The following is a 21,641-nucleotide window of genomic DNA, read 5'->3' as shown; positions in this document are numbered from 1 at the left end:
AAATAAGTGTTTGGTAAAAGATAGAAAAGTAAAAAATAACAAATAATTAAAGAGCAGCAGTAAAATAACAGTAGGGAGGCTATATACAGGGGGTACAGGTACAGAGTCAATGTGCGGGGGCACAGGTTAGTCGAGGTAATTGAGGTAATATGTACATGTAGGTAGAGTTAAAGTGACTATGCATAGATAATAACCAGAGACTAGCAGCAGCGTAAAAGAGGGGGCGGGGAGCATCACTGCCATACCAGGCAGTGATGCAACCAGTCAGGATGCTCTCGTTGTTGCAGCTGGAGAACCTTTTGAGGATCTGAGGACCCATGCCAAATCTTTTCAGTCTCCTGAGGGGGAATAGGCTTTGTCGTGCCCTCTTCACGACTGTCTTGGTGTGTTTGGACCATGATAGTTTGTTGGTGATGTGGACACCAAGGAACTTGAAGCTCTCAACCTGCTCCACTACAGCCCCGTCGATGAGAATGGGGGTGTACTCTGTCCTCCTTTTCCTGTAGTCCACAATCATCTCCTTTGTCTTGATCATGTTGAGGGAGAGGTTGTTATCCTGGTACCACACGGCCAGGTCTCTGACCTCCTCCCTATAGGTTGTCTCATCGTTGTCGGTGATCAAGCCTACCACTGTTGTGTCGTCAGCAAACTTAATGATGGTGTTGAAGTCGTGCCTGGGCATAGAGTCAAATCAAATCAAATTTTATTGGTCACATACACGTGTTTAGCAGATGTCATTGCGAGTGTAGCAAAACGCTTATGCTTCTAATTCCCGACAGTGAAGCAATATCTAACAAGCAATATCTAACAATTTCACAACAAATACCTAATACACACAATCTAAGTAAAGGTATGGAATGAGAATATATAAAAATGTGGATGAGTAATGTCAGAGCGGCATAGGCTAAGATGCAATAGATAGTATAGACATAGGCACCCCTCAGGTGCCCATGTGTTGAGGATCTGCGTGGCAGATGTGTTGTTACCTACCCTTACCACCTGGGGGCAGACCATCAGGAAGTCCAGGATCCAGTTGCAGAGGGAGGTGTTTAGTCCCAGCTTAGTGATGAGCTTTGAGGGCTCTATGGTGTTGAACGCTGAGCTGTAGTCAATGTAGCATTCTCACGTAGGTGTTCCTTTTGTCCAAGTTGGAAAGGGCAGTGTGGAGTGCAATAGAGATAGCATCATCTGTGGATCTGTTCGGGCGGTATAGAAAGTTCTCAGAAACATATAACTTTCCAGTACATTATAAAGAATTGAATTCCATATGCAAAGCAATACTTTCAGGACTTACTCAATTAATGAAATCTCATTTGTGTTTTGGAGAAAATGTAAAGATTGATGCACAGTTTATGTTAGAAGGTTGCCCCCTGCTGGATAAGAAATATAATACATAATAATACATTCATAATGTTATTTTAATGTTATTTTATGTTTCTTCAGAGAAAGTACATAAGGTGATGTCCTATGTTTTTTTGTTATTCATTTGTAATTTGACATTTTATAATAATAAAAATAAATTATATATATTTTTATAATAATAATATTTGTAGCATATAACGCATAGAGCAGTGGGGGCTGGTGGGAGGAGCTATAGGAGAATGTGCTCATTGTAATGGTTGAAACAGAGTAAATGGAACGGTGTCAAACACATCAAAGATATAGACACAACATGCTTGACTCCGTTCCATTAACTCTGTTCCAGCCATTACAATGAGCCCATCCTCCTATAGTTCCTCCCACCAGCCGCCACTGGCAGAGAGAGAAGTTGACCATGTTGGCTGTGCTGTGCAAGTTGTTATGGATTTGCAATAGCACTTTTTGTCCTGTAGATGGACATGTAATCCTATTTTTCCACACGTACAGTCAAAGGCATATGATCAGTCTCAGATTCAGTTAGAAAATTCAACAACAAAAAAGTTTTTTTTGCTCAATAAAATTATAGAAAATATTTTTTTACAATATGTTTCCATAGGGCCTGTTTTCCAAATGTATGGGATAACTCACTCTTAAACACTAACAGAGGCCCCTTAGGCCCTGTCTTGAGATGTTTTATTTTTTATTTTATTTAACTTGGCAAGTCAGTTAAAATAAAATTATTATTTACAAATACGGCATACACCGGCCAAACTCGGACGACGCTGGGCCAATTGTGCGCCGCCCTACGGGACTCCCAATCACCGCCGGTTGTGATACAGCCTGGAGATGTGCTTATCATAGGATATTGTGGCAGGTTATAAATGTTAGCTCCTTGAACCTCTAGGTTCACTTTACTATGTGACTGGTTTGTCATTCCGAAGCCCTAATTTGTTATGTCAGTGTGTGGAGGGTTTGCTCGCTGTCTGTAACTGAAGTCGTCCAAAAGCATAGCTTTTCTCAAGGCAATAAAATACCGTGGAGAAGGGCGCGCGCGCGCGCGTGTGTGTGTGTGAGTGCGTTCTTATTATGTCTATCCTGTCTATTGACAATGACTCCTTGGAGTTAGCTATTTGGGCTGCCTTGGGCATCTATTGTCACATGTGTACCCACTGTGAAGACGGTCATGACAAATTGTGCAACTTCTTTATGTTAGACAACATAATGCATGAACTATTCCTCCATTTATTCTCAAATGCATTAGGTTCCAAAATGTTTTTAGATGTCTACTTACAGGGAGAAAGTTGCTCACAGTTTATCGGAGGATTCGTTTGGCAGCAAATTTACGCTCCAAGGTTATCGCTCAGCTTCTCATTGGACGTCATTACTCCGTAGCACCTCCTCTAAAGACTTCGTCAGGCTTTATCCGGCTCCGGTTTGTCGGCTACAACTTCATAACATTTTCAATAGTCAACTGACTTAGTTAGAAGTTGGATACCTTGAAGTTTATTGCTCGGTGGAAACGTTGTTTATTCTGGATAAAACAAGGCGTTTTGATTAGGACAGCTGTCATTTTGAAGTTCGTTTCAGTTGACACACAGATGTAAGTGAATGACAGTCTGTTTCTCATTTGAGCGTGAGTGTACGACTGACCGACTAACTATTCAGGTGAGCTTTTAACACTTTAAACATACATTGCCTGTGTGTTCTATTCAAGTTTAGCTCGTATTATTTCTGTTCAACTCGTGCAACTGAAATATTTATACATTTATTGGGAGATGCTATCGGATACTGAATAAATAGTGTTTGGTTACACAGTCCCAGTGGTGTAAAGTACTTAAGTAGTAAAACAAAGTCTTTTCACTGAAATAGTTTTTTGCGGTATCTGTACTTCATATTTTTGACAACTGTTACTTTTACTCCACCGGATTCCTAAAGAAATTGTGTACTTTTTACTCCCATACATTTTTCCTGACACCCAAACGTACTCGTTACATTTCAAATGTTCAGGCAGGACAGCAATATGGTCCAATTCACGAATTTATCAATATAACACATTGTCATCCCTACTGCCTCTGATCTGGCGGACTCCATAAACACAAATACGGGGGTTTGTAAATTATTTATGAGTGTTGGAGTGTGCCCCTGTCTGTCCGTAAAAAAAAAAATAATAATAAACAAAAGAATCGTGGCGTCTGGTTTGCTTAATATAAGAAGTTTGATGTAAAGCTTTTACTTTTTACTTTTACTCAAGTATGACAATTTAGTACTTATTCCACCACTGTACTTAACTACATTTAAAACCAGATGCCTTTAGACTTTTACTCAAGTAGTATTTTACTGGGTGACTCACTTTTACTTAAGTCATTTCCTATTATGGCATCTTTACTTTTACTCAACTCTGACAATTGAGTACTTTTTCAACCACTGCAGTCCTAGTTTAAAAAGATCATGCTCCATATTTTACAACAGGTGATGTGTGCATACTGGGGCCCTGCACTGTTATTGCAAAATCAAGTGTTTTCTATGGTGTATGTCTGATTATTTGAGACACTAAACTATTGAAATAGCCTACAGTCATCAATTTGCTCTGAGTAACTTCTTCAACATAGATAAGCTGTAACCAAGGCTGTCTTGACAACATGGTCTCAGAGAATTTTGTATTCTGTATATACATTTGAGACACTCCATTTAGCATATTATTTTATGTTTCATATGGCATGTATTAATTTGTGGATGTCCATCACATTACGAATTACAATTCCTATTATATGTTAAGAATTTGCCAAACATATGTTATGAATTCTAGCTAGGTGGCTAACGTTAGCTAGGTGGCTAAGTTTTAAGAGTTAAGCCACAACTTGCCGTGGCCGGGAGTCCCATAGGACAGGGCACAATTGGCCCAGCGTTGTCTGGGTTAGGCCATGGGGGCTTTAATTGGCTCATCGGGCCCTAGTGACTCCTTATGGCGTGCCGAGTGCCTGCAGGCTGACCCCAGTTGACAGTTGAACGGTGTTTCCTCCGACATATGCTGAGCGCTTGTTGGCTGCTTTTACTTCACTCTTCGGTCCAACTCATCCCTAACCATCTCAATTGAGTTGAGGTCGGGTGATTGTGGAGGCCAGGTCATCTGATGCAGCACTCCATCACTCTCTTTGGTCAAATAGTCCTTACACAGCCTGGAGGTGTGTTGGGTCATTGTTCTTTTGAAATACAAAGGATAGTCCCACTAAGCGCAAATCAGATGGGATGGCGTATCGCTGCAGAATGCTGTGGTAGCCATGCTGTTTAAGTGTGCCTTGAATTCTAAATAAATCACCAACAGTGTCACCAGCGAAGCACCCCCACACCATCCTCCATGCTTCACGGTGGGAACTACACATGCAGAGATCATCCGTTCACCTACTCTGCGTCTCACAAAGACACGGCGGTTGGAACCAAACCATCTCAAATGATATGACTGTATTCCAGGTGAAGATTTCCTGGGAGCATAACCATTTATAAAACCTGCCTCTTACTGAATGTACAGTAGTTCCTGCCAATTTGACTTTAATCCTGAGCCCTCTCAATGGCCAAAGGATTTTTTTCTATAAGGGCCTTATTCCCATTGTTAGAGCAGAGATGTTAATCTTCTACCTTTTTTCATGTGAGCTTTCCAGAATAATCTCTCCCTTCTTTCCCATGCAGGGGAGGGAAAAAAACAGTTACACAAGGTCTCACTACTTCCTGTCACTTATAAGTGTCTTATAAGGGCTGTGCCTGCATATCAGCCCTGAGGCAAGACAAAAATACACCAGGAGCTAGTGGTGTCGGTGTCACTGTTGAACCGGATGGGTTTCTGTCAGAGGCCAATATATATTCTGGGAATGTTGACTGAGACCAAAATATTCATACAGAAAGAAGCATGTGAGCGGGAGACAGACATTTTCCTTTGACAGTATTATTACTGTGATTGCTTGTGTGTTTTACTAGGTAACTTTTGGACATTGTATGTCGCAAAGCATACAGTGTATTCTGTATTCACATTTTGTCACGTTACAGCCTTATTCTAAAATGGATTCAATTGTTTTATAAATGCTCCTGAGTGGCGCAGCGGTCTAAGGCACTGCATCTCAGTGCAAGAGGCGTCACTTCAGGCCCTGGTTTGAACCCGGGCTGTATCACAACCGGCCGTAATCAGGAGTCCCATAGGGCGGCACAATTGGACGAGCATCGTCCACGTTAGGGGAGGGTTTGGCCGGGGTAGAATAAAATTTGTTCTTAACTGACTTGCCTAGTTAAATAAAATAATCTACACTCAATACCCCATAATGACAAATCAAACTGTTTTTGTTTAGAAATGTTTACAAATGTGATATTTCAGTTTTTCATAAGTATTCAGACTCTTTACTCAGTACTTTGTTGAAGCACCTTTGGCAGTGATTACAGCCTTGAGTCTTCTTGGGTATGATGCTACAAGCTTGGCACACCTGTATTTGGGGAGTTTCTCCCATTCTATGCAGATGCTTTCAAGCTCTGTCAGGTTGGATGGGGAGCGTTGCTGCACAGCTATTTTCAGGTCTCTCCAGAGATGTTCAAGTCCGGGCTCTGGCTGAGCCACTCAAGGACATTCAGAAACTTGTCCTGAAGCCACTCCTGTGTTGTCTTGGCTGTGTGTAGTCGTTGTCCTGTTTTGAAGGTGAACTTTTGCCCCAGTCTGAGGTCCTGAGTGCTCTGAAGTAGGTTTTCATCAAGGATCTCTCTGTACTTTGCTCCGTTCATCTTTCCCTCGATCCTGACAAGTCTCCAAGTACCTGCCGCTAAAAAACATCCCCAAAGCATGATGCTGCCACCACCATGCTTCACCGTAGGGATGGTGTCAGGTTTCCTCCAGACATGACGCTTGGCATTCAGGCCAAAGAATCTTGATTACATCAGACCAGAGAATCGTGTCTGCCAAAAGGCCCCTAAAGACTCAAACTCCACGTGGGCTGTCATGTGCCTTTTACTGAGGAGTGGCTTCCGTCTGGCTACTACCATAAATGCCTGATTGTTGGAGTGCTGCAGAGATGGTTGTCCTTCTCGAAGGTTCTCAGAGAGGAGTCGGAGAGGTGCGTGGGGCTTTCTTAATCGACATCAACGTCATCAGCACCCAGGGAGCAGTTGTTGGGGGTTAACTGCCTTGCTCAAGGGTAGAACAGCAGACTTTTTTTTTTACCATGCCAACTCGGGGATTCGGACCAGTAACCATTCTGATACTATACATCCAACCCTATTAATCGCTAGGCTACCTGCCGCCCCTATAGACAGTCCTCCATGAAAGAAATTCAGTACATCCTTCTGTTGGCTAAATATGTGTCCAGGAAATAGCCCCTCTGTGTGGTTTATTCCCTTAAAAAAATATCTGGATTAGTTAGACCATTCCTGGTGAACAAGCAAACCATTAGGCTACAGCAGTTCTAATGGCTTCAATATCATGGTCTCTAATGGTTTTCAATGGTAAGTCCCAAACACACACAGTATAGTGATTGGCATTGGTATTGGGTTGGGTTTAATGGTAAAGCATTAGGTTGCTAAAAAGAGGACACACTGAATTGCTTTCATGGAGAACTAGCTTGACTTGTGAGGATGACCACACCATTTATTTTCATCATGAGCAAAAGCTATTGGTTTTCTACCCAAAGTTGCATGCAAATCAATGCAAATAGCCTGGGTTGCCATTTTTACTAGATGTTCAGGAGTCTTGTGGTTTGAGGGTAGAAGCTAAGAAGCCTTTTGGACCTAGACTTGGCGCTCCAGTACCGTTGCCGTGTGGCAGCGGAGAGAACAGTCTATGACTAGGGCGGCTGGAGTCTTTGGACATTTTTAGGGCTTTGCTCTGTCACCGCTTGCCATAGAGGTCCTGGATGGCAGAAGCTTGGCCCCAGTGATGTACAGGGCCGTACGCACTACCCTCTGTAGTGCCTTGCAGTCGAAGGCCGAGCAGTTGCCATACCAGGCAGTGATGCAACCAGTCAGGATGCTCTCGATGGTGCAGCTGTAGAACTTTTTGAGGATCTGAGGACCAATGCCAAATCTTTTCAGTCTCCTGAGGGGGGAAAAGGCGTTGTCGTGCCCTCTTCACGACTGTCTTGGTGTTTGGACCGTGACAGTTTGTTGGTGATGTGAACACCAAGGAACTTGAAGCTCTCAACCTGCTTCACTACAGCCCCGTCGATGAGAATGGGGTTGTGCTCGGCCCTCCTTTTCTTGTAGTCCACAATCATCTCCATTGTCTTGATCACATTGAGGGAGAGGTTGTCATCCTGGCACCACACTGCCAGGTGTCTGACCTCCTCCCTATAGGCTGTCTCGTCATTGTCGGTCATCAGGCCTACCACTGTTGTATCAATGCAAACTTAAAGATGGTGTTGGAGTCATGCAGTCGTGGGTGAACAGGGAGTACAGGGGGGACTGAGTACACAATCCTGAGGGGTCCCTGTGTTGAGGATCAGTGTGGCCGATGTTGTTACCTACCCTTACCACCTGGGGGCGGCCCGTCAGGAAGTCCAGGATCCAGTTGCAGAGGTAGGTGGTTAGTCCCAGGGTCCTTAGCTTAGTGATGGGCTTTGAGGGTGCTGTAGTGTTGAACGCTGAGCTGTAGTCAATGAATAGCATTCTCACATAGGTGTTCCTTTTGTCCAGGTGGGAAAGGGCAGTGTGGAGTGCAATAGAGATTGCATCATCTGTGGATCTGTTGGGGCGGTATGCAAATTGAAGTGGGTCTAGGGTTTCTGGGAAAATGCTATTGATGTGAGCCATGACCAGCCATTCAAAGCACTTGACTACAAGCGTGAGTGCTACGGGTCTGTAGTCATTTAGGCAGGTTACCTTGGTGTTCTTGGGCACAAGGACTATGGTGGTCTGCTTGAAACATGTTGGTATTACAGACTCGTTCAGGGACAGGTTGAAAATGTCAGTGAAGACACTTGCCAGTTGGTCTGCTCAGAGAACACGTCCTGGTAATCCTTTCGGCCCTTACTCACACAGTCATCCGGAAACAGCTGGTGCTCTCATGCATGCTTCAGTGTTGCTTGCCTCGAAGCGGACATAGAAGTAATTTAGCTCGTCGTGTCACTCTGTGCTCACAGCTGTGCTTCCCTTTGTAGTCCATAATAGTTTACAAGCCCTGCCACATCCGACGAGCATCGAAACCGGTGTAGTAGGATTCAATCTTAGTCCTGTATTGATGCTTTGCCTGTTTGATGGATCGTTGGAGTGCATAGCGGGATTTCTTATAATTGTCCGGGTAAGAGTCCCGCTCTTTGAAAGCGGCAGCTCTACCCTTTAGCTCAGTGCTGATATTGCCTGTAATCCATGGCTTCTGGTTGGGCTATGTACGTACGGTCCCTGTGGGGACATCGTCATCGATGCACTTATTGATGAAGTCAGTGACTGATGTAGTGTACTCCTCAATGCCATCGGAAGAATCCCCGAACATATTCCAGTCTGTGCTAGCAAAACAGTCCTACAGCTTAGCATCTGCGTCATCTGACCACTTCCGTATTGGGCGAGTAAGCAGGAATCCGGAGGATAGAGTTATGGTCAGATTTGCCAAATGGAGGGTGAGGGAGAGCTTTGTACGGAGTGTGCTAAGCTGCCAACAAGGCAAAGGGTGGCTACTTTCAAGTATCTAAAATATATTTTGATTTAACACTTTTTTTTGTTGTTGGTGGTTACTACATGATTCCATATGTGTTACTTCATAGTTTTGATGTTTTCACTATTATTCTACAATGTAGAAAATAGTCAAAATAAAGAAAACCCTTGAATGAGTAGGTGTGTCCAAACATGACTGTACATTCCCAGGTCATTTAAGGCTAACGTTTGAAACTGTCCATTGGGCAGACAGACGGGGGACCATGTCAAGCAGGAAGTTTTCTCTGATAAAGTTAACTGCTTAATCTGGTAAATGCTAATCAATTAAGAGGACTGTGACTGAGTCAGACCATGATCTTCAATGGATTGTTCTGTGTTTTCATGATGAATCTAAGTTAGAATATTATTAATTCGATTTCATTTCTGACTGCAATGCTATTTTTTTTGTCAAGTTAGGTTATGTCCTTTTCTGATTGGACGAAAGGATCACAACTGGCCTGAATAATAGGATTATATTTCATAATGGGATTATATTTCATAATGGCCTTAGGCCTTCTCTGTTTGTGTTCCTTCTCTTTCACCTCGAACAAACAGTCCCGTCTGTCCTGAATCAGGTCAATATTTCTCTGACATTCCTACAGTGGATGTTTCCTGCCTCAGAGGAAACGGAGCGTGCTGGAGATAATCAGCATCATATTTAAACCTGCATGTCACCAGCCAACCGCTTTAAATTCCCATTCACCACACCACCACTCTGACACGCCTAAAACCTTAACGCTTAGTGTGAGACCATTGGATCTTCCCTCAGAAAAGCAATGTGCTATGCTCCAGACTGTGTCTGATATTATGATATTCTCATTGCCTGTACTCTACAAAGATCTGTTTACACAGGCTGTAGTGGTATGAAGAGAAGTCTTTGTGAATCTCTTTAATTGGTGCTCTGAGCCAGTGAGCCACGTTTTTCAAAGGTGTTGCTGGCACACAGTCTGTCTGGCCAGGTACTTGTTGGCTCTCCTTTGATTCATGTCTCACAATGAGAAGGCACAACTTTCTCTGCTTCGTACTGTGCCTGCTGGACAGACAGCACTGTTCTGTTCTTGACATTAACCCTCTGTGGTACTACAGCAAACTCATTTTGCTTTGTCTCCAATTAAATTCTAATTTTTTATTATTTTTAAACGAGTTTGAGGGAATGTCTTACAGTAAAGATTTTTAGGTCATAATATTTGACTTTCGGTAGTCCTGGCTGTTACAGAAATTAAACCCTTCCTGTTGTAACTGATACCCATGTCTTGTCTGTGCATTGTACTCCTTGGTTACCTGGATGTGTATACTCTATCCCCTACCTAAGGCAATGTCCATGTAACCTACACTGAGTGTACAAAACATTAAGAACACCTGCTCTTTCCATGACATTGAGTGACCAGGTGAAGCTACTATCCCTTATTGATGTCACTTGTTAAATCCACTTCAATCAGTGTAGATGAAGGGGAGGAGACTGGTTTAAGAGGTCTTAAGCCTTGAGACATTGATTGTGTATGTGTGCCATTCAGTGTGAATGAGCAAGACAAAAAATGTAAGTGCCTTTGAACGGTGTGTGGTGGTAAGTGCCAGGTGCACAGGTTTGTGTCAAGAACTGCAATGCTGCTGTGGTATTCACGCTCAACAGTTTGCCGTTTATCAAGAATGGTCCACCATTCTTACTCCGTAGACCTGTCGTCAAAGAGCTCCAGTCAAGGCTTGGTGAAATGCTAAGAAATTGTGACCTGTGTCTTTGCAAGGAAACTTGTCCTAGACTTGGCAGCACATATAACCCTGCTGGGTCCTGGAGTCTCTGCTCCATCACACCACTGCCCATGAGTCTCTGTGGAGGCTAGTGGTTTTTCTGCTCCCTGTTGATAGACTAGACCGGGCTTATTTCTGGAATCTGATTATTTTGATCAACGGTGCTTTCTACTCTTTGTCCACTAAGGTCTCTCAAGATGAAGCTCTCTCTGGATAAGCTATGTTCTCTCAAGATGAAGCTCTCTCTGGATAAGCTATGTTCTCTCAAGATGAAGCTCTCTTGATAACTATGTTCTCTCAAGATGAAGCTCTCTCTGGATAAGCTATGTTCTCTCAAGATGAAGCTCTCTCTGGATAAGCTATGTTCTCTCAAGATGAAGCTCTCTGGATAAGCTATGTTCTCTCAAGATGAAGCTCTCTCTGGATAAGCTATGTTCTCTCGAGTCAATGGACCTCTGTTACGTTGTTGTTGTTATGTCGTGGTTGTTTTTGCATTGAACATGAGCTGGACATTGTGCTACATGTTGACATGTTCACACGCCACACAGGACAGTTACTGAAATAGAATAGGGTCTTTGTTCCAGTAATGTGAAATCCTTTGGACAGTGGTTAGACTATATGAATGACAGAGGGAGGCAGCTATATTTCCCCTGAGTGCATGTCTAATTAGAAATGCAGGGACTTCAGTGGAAATAGAAAAATGTCTTGTTTTTCCTGTACTCAATTTAAAACTGTTTCTGTAAATAGAGGCAGATTGTGGGTGCGATATCATGCTAGGCACTTTGTGCAAATTCCCACAATGCACAGTGCTACAATCGGTTATATATAGATTAGGCCGTGAACACTTCCATAGCACACTGAGTCCCTGGAAGTGTGTGTGAGTTACTGTGTGTTTTTCAATATGCTAGAGCAGCTGTCTTTCAATGCTAGAGACTCGGTGTTAGATTAGATGTTGTTGCTATCTGCCGAATGTGATTACGTATGAGAGATGACACCCCTTCTGGTCCACTAAAAGCAGAGGGGAGCTACTGTGGACTGGCAGGCCTCAGCCACTGCAGCCAGACTTCTCACTTGTTCAGGTTGCATTCTGCACATAGCCTTTCCACTATTGAAGGAGCTCCTGTTTCGGGCCTCATGGAAAATGCTTTCTCTCTCCTCTCTGGAGAAGAGTTGCCACTACTGTAGTGCTTTGATGGTATTGGGATTTTGTCAAGTTCCTTCGACACATCCAGGTTTACATTCCAGTTGCCATGAAGGGTAGAGAAGTCATTGTTGAGAGAATGTATTATACAAGGTCATTGAATAATATATTTGGTTTCCTTAGATACATTCTGACCACATCCTTTACAATATGCTGCTTGAAATTGGTGGTCCTTTAACTATGGAGATGAGCACAGAGGTTAAACTACTGAATGATGGCTAGTTGAATGGCTGTCTAGTGAAACTATTATTTACACAGGTAATGGGAGAGGCTGCAGACAGGAAATTGTGTAGGGTACACGGGTGTTGTAATGAGGAAAGATCCCTTGTCTTATCCTTGGGCTTTTTTAATGGTTTCAGAGCTGTCATTATGAGCTGATGAATATCTCCAGCTATGCAAATTAGGTGTATTTTAGAGGATTTATGCAAATTCATCCTCATGCTTGAAACAGGCCGTACTATTTCAAGTTTTCCTGTTTCTCTAACTGCTCAGTGGAAATTTTGGTTTACAACTTTACAGTGCATTCGGAAAGTATTCAGACCCCTTCCCTTTTACCACATCTTGTTACGTTACAGCCTTATTCTAGGTTGGATTAAATTGTTTTTTCCCCCTCATCAATCTACACACAATACCCCATACTGACAAAGCAAAATCAGATTTTTAGAATTTTTTGCAAATGTATTGCAAACTGTAAATATCACATTTACATAAGGTGCTTCAACAAAGTACTCAGTACTTTGTTGAAGTACCTTTGGCAGCGATTACAGCCTCGAGTGTTCTTGGGCATGATGCTACAAGCTTAGCACACCTGTATTTCAGGAGTTTCTCCCATTTCTTCTCTGCAGATCCTCTCTCGCTTTGTCAGGTTGGATGTGGAGTGTTGCTGCACAGCTATTTTCAGGTCTCTCCAGAAACATTCCATCGGGTTCAAGTCCAGGCTCTGGCTGGGCCACTCAAGGACGTTCAGAGACTTGTCCCGATGCCACTTGTGTTGTCTTGGCTGTGTGCTTAGGGTCGTTGAAAGGTGAACCCCAGTCTGAGGTCCTGATCATTCTGGAGCAGGTTTTCATCAAGGATCTCCCTGTACTTAGCTCTGTTCATCTTTCCCTCGATCCTGACTAGTCTCCCAGTCCCTGCCACTGAAAACATCCCAACAGCATGATGCTGCCACCATCATGCTTTACCGTAGGGATGGTTCCAGGTTTAGTCCAGATGTGACGCTTGGCATCCAGGCCAATCTTGGTTTCATTAGACCAGAGAATCTTGTTTCTCATGGTCTGAGTCTTTTTGGTGCATTTTGCAAACTCCAAGCGGGCTGTCATGTGACTTACTGAGGAGTGGCTTCCGTCTGGACACTCTACCATAAAGGCCTGATTGGTGGAGTGCTGCAGAGATGGTTGCCCTTCTGGAAGGTTCTCCCATCTCCACAGAGGAGCTCTGTCAGTGACCATCGGGTTGTTGGTCATCTCCCTGACCAAGGCCCTTCTCCCCCTATTGCTCAGTTTGTCCGGGCGGACAGCTCTAGAATCTTGGTGGTTCCAAACTTCTTCCATTTAAGAATGATGGAGGTCACTGTGATCTTGGACCTTCAATGTTGCAGAAGTTTTTTGGTACCCTTCCCCAGATGTGTGCCTCGACACAATCCTGTCTCGGAGCTCTGCGGACAATTCCTTCGACCTCATGGCTTGGTTTTTGCTCTGACATGCACTGTCAACTATGGGACCTTATATAGACAGGTGTTTGCCTTTCCAAATCATGTCCAATCAATTGAATTTACCACAGGTGGACTCCCAATGAAGTTGTAGAAACATCTCAAGGATGATCAATGGAAACCGAATGCACCCGAGCTCAATTTTGAGTCTCATAGCAAGGGGTCTGAATACTTATGTAAATCAGGTATTTCTGTTAGAAAATTTGTGTTGATTGATGAGGAAAAGTAAATTATTGAATCCATTTTATACTAAGGATGTAACGTAAAAAGGAATGGGTTTGAATACTTTTCGAATGCACTGTATATCAAGGAGTGCATGTAGGGTCAATGTTGAGCCTCAGACATTCCGTACAGTTATAATGTGACCTTGTTTTCATTTTAAACATTTGTAGTAACGCATCATGCTACAGTGTGCTAATTAATATTTGTGAACTTGTTAAGCAAAGTAATTTGTCATTTCAGTAATAGTTTTAATGTTTAAGTGCTATTAATTACTGGGAGACCATTTCACAGAGAAAATGTCTTGGTGATTTTTGCCCGTAGTACCACAGTCTGAGTACAGAGTGATACTGTAATAAAATCCAATGCCATTTTCTTTTCCAGAACCCGCTGAGATGGCAGTCGGATCCTAGTCTAACTAAGCCTGTGAGCAGCTGGAGACAGAGCGAGGGAGTGACGGACAGATCGAGTCTCCAAAACAGAAGATGGGTGAAAAGGATGATGAGAGGAGCTCCCAGGCAGGGCAGCTCTTTGAGAACTTTGTCCAGGCGTCCACATGTAAGGGCACTCTGCAGGCCTTTAGTATCCTATGCAGGCAGATGGATCTGGACCCGCTGGACTACAGGAACTTCTACAGCAACCTCAAAGCCACGGTCACCAATTGGAAGGCCAAGGCCCTCTGGACCAAACTGGACAAGAGAGCCGGCCACAAGGAGTACAAGAAAGCCAAAGCCTGTGAGGGCACCAGGGTAAGAAGTCAGTCAAGCTATCACAGTAATGCAAATGCACAAGTCAGACTCACATCTATGTGGCAGATAGTACATAGGTTGGAAGTCATTTAGATTTGATACAAGAAATAAAGCGTCTAGACATAAGGAACAACCTTTAAATGAACAAACCCTGTATTTGCCATTGGGCAGACCTCCCACATTGGGATTGAATAGATCATGTCCATGTTAATATCCCATATCTGCATAAAGACTGATTCATAGATGGTTGGTTTTGATTTATAACTTTCCTGGGTCACATTTTATTTAGATAGTCCCTTATAGATCTTCAGATGGTCATACTATCAACAAAGTGTCTGTTGATAAGAAAATGCTTGCTAAGGTTACGCTTAGGTTTAGAATAAAGGTTAGGGCTAGGGTTAGTAGATAGTTCAGTAACATTTAAACAAACATCTACTGAACCAAGGCAGGTTTACCAAACGGGCCCCCCCAGATAGCATATGAATACGAGGGTTGGGTGCCCCGGAGGTAGGTGCCCCAGGGCCCCAAATGCGGTAGTCCAGCCCTGTACTAAACATCTACAAACCATCTACTTGGGACTTTCCAAATAAAGTGTTAACCTTTCCTGTGTCAGATGTAGGTGGTCACCGTCAGATGGAATAGGCTACTTTGTATTAAAGGCCCAGTGCAGTCAAACTTTATTTTTCAGTTTTTTTATATATTATTTCATAGCTGGAATAATACTATGAAATTGTGAAAAATATGATGCCCTTTCAACATGCTGTTTGAAAAGACCATCTTGGATGGAGTTTTGGCCTGCCTGGTGAGATTTATCAACAGGTGGTAAATTGGTTAATATACCAATAAGAAAGGCCTAACTATTCAAATAGCCCACAGGGGAATCTTCCATCCCCCTGTGTAGATTTGTAACAGTCTGTAAAATGGAAGTGTAGATAAATGTGTTATGTCCCTCCATACTACAGTGTATGTCCCTCCGTACAGCGTAGAACAGAAGCACATATAACTGTGTTCTATTTATGTATATGGTTTACAGTATGTTAGAGTACTAGCTGTACAGTAACTTCATAACATGACTTCTCTTTCATGGTAATGTTGTGATGCAGGTGAAACAGAGCGTTTCTTTCTGATCGTGTTTCACTGTCTTGAGATGTGATATCCCTGCACACCCAGCTGGTTGCTGCTTGTGAACAATGTGGAGAAATGAAAAGCTACGCTGCACACGTCTATGTGAACATTTTAAACAAAGCATGATTAAACCTCCTCACATATGAAACCTACCAAAATACATTTTGTTGTGAGATTTGCTGATTTTGCAATGTATTGGAACAAAGAAGGCAGACTGTTAAAAAAAATATATATAATTATGCCCATCTTTATATCCACTTTTTTTCTAGCATGTTTAGCATAGGGGCAATTCCATGTTAACAGAATGGTGCTGAGACTTAAAATTAATGCCAGACAAAAGCCATTGTTTGGAATACTGTTGCATGGTTTGTTTAACTTTACAGAGGTTGCAATACAATATAACTTATATAGAAGAGGTGAACGCCTTCGATGTAGCTGATCACATTTTCTGTAGTCACACTTCATTTCACCTTTGCAACAATTTACCTTGGTTGTGTTTTAATTACAGTTTCTACTGTATACTGATGTCGCTCTTGTTCTCCCCCGCCCAGTCTTTGATCATTGGAGGAGGGCCCTGTGGCCTGCGCACAGCAATAGAGCTGGCTCTGCTGGGGGCCAAGGTGGTGGTGATTGAGAAGAGGGACACCTTCTCCAGAAACAACGTGCTCCACCTGTGGCCCTACACCATCCATGACCTCAGGGGCCTCGGGGCCAAGAAGTTCTATGGCAAATTTTGTGCCGGAGCCATAGACCACATCAGTAAGTTTCATACTTTTCGTAATGCCATTCTTATCTCATTGGGAAGTATGTTAAGTAATATTATTCTTCCTTGTTTTGGTGTTCTGCTGGGGAAAACAGACTACGGTATTTTTCAGATGGTAACATTGTTACATGATCTGTCCCTCTGTCACTCCCATGTTGTTTAGTTAGATTTTCAATATACAGTACCAGTCAAAAAAAAGTTTTGACACCTACTCATTCAATTGTTTTTCTTTATTTTTACTATTTTCTACATTGTAGAATAATAGTGAAGATATCAAAACTATGAAATAACACATATGGAATCATGTAGTAAGCAATAAAGTGTTAAACAAATCTAAATATATTTTTCAAAGTAGCCACGCTTTGCCTTGATGACAGCTTTGCACACTTGGAATTCTCTCAATCAGCTTCACCTGGAATGCTTTTTCAACAGTATTGAAGGAGTTCACACACATGCTGAGCACTTGTTGGCTGCTTTTCCTTCACTCTGCAGTCCAACTCATCCCAAACCATCCCTAGTGTCGCAGTGGTCTAAGGCACTGCATCTCAATGCTAGAGGCTTCACTACAGACACCCTGGTTTGAATCCAGGCTGTATCACAACCGGCTGTGATTGGGAGTCCTATAGGGCGGCGCACAATTGGCCCAGCATAGTCTGGGGTTGGCCGGTGTAGGCTGTCATCGTTAAGAATAATTTGTTCTTAACTGACTTGTCTAGTTAAATAAAGGTGTGTGTTTAAAATTAAAATAAAAATTGAATGGAGGTCGGGTGATTGTGGATGCCAGGTCATCTGATGCAGCACTCCATCACTCCTTCTTGGTCAAATAGCCCTTACACAGTCTGGAGGTGTGTTCGGTCATTGTCCTGTTAAAAAGCAAATGATAGTCCTATAAAGTGTAAACTAGATGGAATGGCGTATCGCAGCAGAATGCTGTGGTAGCCATGCTGGTTAAGTGTGCCTTGAATTCTAAATAAATCACTGACGGTGTCACAAGCAAAGCACCATCACACCACCTCCATGCTTCACGGTGGGAACCACACATGCGGAGATCATCCGTTCACCTACTCTGCGTCTCACAAAGACGTGCGATTGGAATCAAATCTCACATTTGGATTTCCATCGGTCTAATGTCCATTGCTCGTGTTTCTTGGCTGAAGCAAGTCTTCTTCTTATTGGTGTTCTTTATAGTGGTTTCTTTGCAGCAATTTGACCATGAAGGCCTGGTTCACGCAGTCTCCTCTGAACAGTTGTTGATGTCTGTTACTTGAACTCTGTGAAGCATTTATTTGGGCTGCAATTTCTGAGGCTGGTAACTCTAATGAACTTAACAACTGCAACAGAGGTAACTCGGGGTCTTCCTTTCCTGTGGTGGTATCATAGGAGCCAGTTTCATTATAGCTCTTGATGGTTTTTGCGACAGTTCTTGAAATTTTCCACATTGACTGACCTTCATGTCATAAAGTACTGATGGACTGTCATTTCTCTCTGCATATTTGAGCTGTTCTTGCCATAACATGGACTTGGTGTCTTAACAAATAGGGCAATCTTCTGTATACCACCCCTACCTTGTCACAAGACAACTGATTGGCTCAAACACATTAAGAAGGAAAGAAATTCCTCAAATTAACAAGGCACACGTGTTAATTGAAATGCATTCCAGGTGACTACCTCATGAAGCTGGTTGAGAGAATGCCAGGAGTGTGCAAAGGGTGGCTACTTTGAAGAATCTAAAACATGAAATATATTTTGATTTGTTGAAGTTTTTTTAAAGTTTTTTTTTTTTTTACTACATGATTTCATAGTTTGGATGTCCCTATTATTCTACAGCATAGTAAATATAGAGAAAAACTGTTGGAGTAGGTGTGTCCAAACTTTTGACTGGTACTGTACATCCAGGTCGCTCTGCCGAGAGATCTGATGATTGTGTGAGAGAGTTATACATCTCCCTGCTACTTCCTTGCCTTAGATAACATGCAAAGTGGAGGAGCCCATAAATGCAAATGCTGTGTGTTTTTCAAACCACTGCTGCCAGATAGTGACCTTCTGGTGTCCTTTATCAGGGTCATAAACACTGCTTCTCACATTAACTTATGAAGTTGAAAACAGACTTACCAGCTGCTAGCTAGCTCCACCTATACCTCAGAATGGAATCCGTCATGTGGCATTTCACTAACCATGTCTCTAAGCCTAGCAAGGCCACAGGTTATTGGAGATTGTGTGTTGATGGATATGTGTTGTTAAAGCCCCCATGCAGTTTTTTTTTTTAATGATCACTATGTCTAACAAGTCACTGTTTATTTCATGGAAATAACACCAAAAATATTTTTTATCATTTATTTCCCTGAGCCTCATTTTGCCATTGAAACGCTCAGTCTGATTGTGTGTGCGTGTCGATACAAATGTCATCCAAATTTACATAAAAGGCCCTGATTGGCGGTGATGGGTACTGACTTCTAAACTTGAAATATCCTTATTCATGTTACTAAGGGAGAGAGGGTAATGCAGAAAGTTTACATTCTGTCAGAACATGTTATTGTTAGATATTAGGTATCCTATGGAGAGAAGGGCCACAGTCTGGTTTCAGTCAACAGATAAGGTAGGACAGCTGTGCGATGGGGAGGAGTGAGGAATTTGGGCCGAGGTCAGGTCAGATGAAGTGAGAAAGAACAGGCATCCCTTAAATCCTGTCTAGCAACGGATGTATTGGTTGTCCAGATGTGTAAGGCTTTGTCAGAGGCAGCTGTGATACCCAGTTGGTGAATAAACTTGGTTTGAGCTTTACTATCCGTTCGTGAGCTTATTTCAAATCTAACAGCGGATAGGATCATTTAGACTCTAGAGCCTACCCTTCTTACGCCTTCAAAGTAGGAGGATGCATATGCAAATAAAAGATGATGTTGGTGATGATGATGGTCAGAATGATCAGATCAGATTGATGTGATATGATCTGGGCCAAAAACTCCCTCCCACCTGAACAGGATGTTCTTTCAAACTGCTCTACACCAAAAGGCATTTTTTCATAATGGGCAAATACTGTATCAGTAAAATCACTTTTTAAATAACACTGCACTGCCACTTTAAATATACCTGATCTGTTTGTCATGAAGGTATTCGCCAGCTCCAGCTCATGCTGCTGAAGGTCTCCCTCATCGTGGGTGTGGAGGTCCATGTCAACGTGGAGTTTGTTAACCTGCTGGAACCACCGGACAACCAGGAGAATGAAGGTAACTTTCTTTTTTTATTTTTTTATTCAGCTTTCTGTCCCTACACTTTTGAATCCGACCCAGTGGTATCAGGTCCAGCATCAGTCTGTGAAAGGAAGCTTCAGAACATCAAACCTTCATTAGGGCGTGCCCAAGTACCGTATAATTGTGTAACCTACGATTATGGATGAAAAACATCATGACCCCACCCCCCCACACACACACCACCATTTGAGCTGTTGAGTCTGTTTCAGGGGTAAAATGGTGGAGCAAACAAGTCTTTGGTTGCTTAGGCAATGCCCCCCTCCCTGCAGCAGCAACACATTATACTTTTTTTGCTTCATTATTTTGCTATTCAAATGATTATAATGGTGACCGTGGGTCATTTGGCTGAACAACAACCATCCTTCAAAATTCCATGACCGTCACAACCTTAGCCTCCATGCCATGTTAACATGTCCATGGCAATCATCACTAAACAGCTGTGTTTACAACAAACTATTTATTTCTGTTTATTTTATTGTTACTTCATGCTTGCATATTTGTCATAAATCTGCTTTTTACATTGTTATTCTGTGAATTATCAGCTTGCAATGTTGCTTGCCTAATTTGAGTTGAGGCCAAAAACAAGCCCATTGTATATTTATGAAGCTGTATTTCAAAGTTCTTCAGAGTCCCTAAGCTTCACCAACTGTCCCTTTTTTTTTTATTATTTTTTTATTTTGAACATTGGATTTAAACAAGCGTCCTGTTTTTCTCCCGGTTATTTCTTCAGTTGCATGTGGTGGCAGAGTTGACACTAGACTGATAAATATAGAAGAAGACAGAGATGGAAGACTAGCCTTAATTTAGGGTTGAAATGTGTCCTCGTCTGCAGCAGTGGCAGTGTCCTTCAGGGGGTACCTCAGGAGAATGTGGCATGGGCCTGGCGCGTTTCTGTAAGACTGTGTGGCACGAGTGTTGAGCTGATATGGAGAGGGTCACTGTTTTCGCTCTGCATCATTGCCACTTACCACGCTGCATTGTGAAAGATTACAAACCCCCAGCAAGACTCCAGCTATATGGGCTCCCGAGTGTTGCGGCGGTTTAAGGCACTGCATCTCAGTGCAGGAGGTGTCACTACCTTCTCTGGTTCGAATCCAGGATGTATCACTCCCGTGATTGGGAGTCCCATAGGGTGGCGCACAATTGACCCAGCGTCGTCCGGGTTTGGCCGGGGTAGGCAGTCATTGTTCTTAACTGACTTGCCTAGTTAAATACAAAGAAAATAGAGTTGCAGACAACTTAGCTATGTATTTAACCGTGCCCTCACATTAATCTAAAAGCACGATGTCGTGTCTCGTCATCCAATAAACTCAGATGAAACCTTAACAGTCATAGAAAATAGAAAATGTTTACAATATATTGCTGTATTCATATGACTTGCTGCTGTCTCGGAAAGCTTGTCTAATACTGTATCTTCTCCTTTTCCCAGGGCCTGGATGGAGAGCTGAGATTAGACCATCAAACCACCCCCTCACTGACTATGAATTTGACGTGGTGATCGGTGCGGATGGACGCAGAAACACGCTAGATGGTGAACACACACGATGGAGTTGTTATTGTTTGACTGTTTTAACATTGACAGGAGGCTGGAAGACCCTTGATGCACAGATAAAAGTTGCACACCTGAACATTTTCAACTGCAGTTTCACTCATAGCCATAAAATACTAGACAGGGAAAGTCCAATAGAAATTCACACAAACAAGGTGTTGCAGTATGTGAGAGGAAACATGCCTGAGGGAATGCATGCACGTTTACACAGTGGATTGCTTCTAGCATACATTCAGGGAGCCCTTTTAAAGCTATGGTTCAAAGCACAAGTCATTCATTTTATAGGAACCGAGGTTCCGATTTGGGGCGAGATGGTGC

At 42.7% G+C, this 21,641-nt stretch overlaps 1 protein-coding gene across 7 annotated transcripts in view; it reads left to right on the top strand.

The window, feature by feature from the left end:
- Positions 1–2,745: 2,745 nt before the first annotated feature.
- The window catches only part of LOC111952514 (F-actin-monooxygenase mical2b), a 74,189-nt gene continuing 55,293 nt past the window's right edge, over positions 2,746–21,641 (top strand). For 3 of the 7 annotated variants that reach the window (XM_023971251.2, XM_023971250.2, XM_023971248.2), the window contains exons 1-5: positions 2,747–3,024; positions 14,274–14,638; positions 16,315–16,522; positions 19,634–19,750; positions 21,204–21,305. In XM_023971251.2, the coding sequence (XP_023827019.1) occupies positions 14,375–14,638; positions 16,315–16,522; positions 19,634–19,750; positions 21,204–21,305 (691 nt within the window). In that variant the 5' untranslated portion in view covers positions 2,747–3,024; positions 14,274–14,374. Of the gene's footprint in view, positions 3,025–14,273; positions 14,639–16,314; positions 16,523–19,633; positions 19,751–21,203; positions 21,306–21,641 lie in introns of all 7 variants that reach the window. The other 4 variants (XM_023971254.2, XM_023971253.2, XM_023971252.2 and 1 more) reach the window with 3 other exon arrangements.

This window comes from Salvelinus sp. IW2-2015, linkage group LG26, assembly GCF_002910315.2.
Source record: "Salvelinus sp. IW2-2015 linkage group LG26, ASM291031v2, whole genome shotgun sequence".
NCBI classification, from domain to species: Eukaryota; Metazoa; Chordata; class Actinopteri; order Salmoniformes; family Salmonidae; genus Salvelinus; species Salvelinus sp. IW2-2015.
Note: the sequence above shows the minus strand (reverse complement) of the source record. Positions and strands in the feature narration are given on the sequence as shown.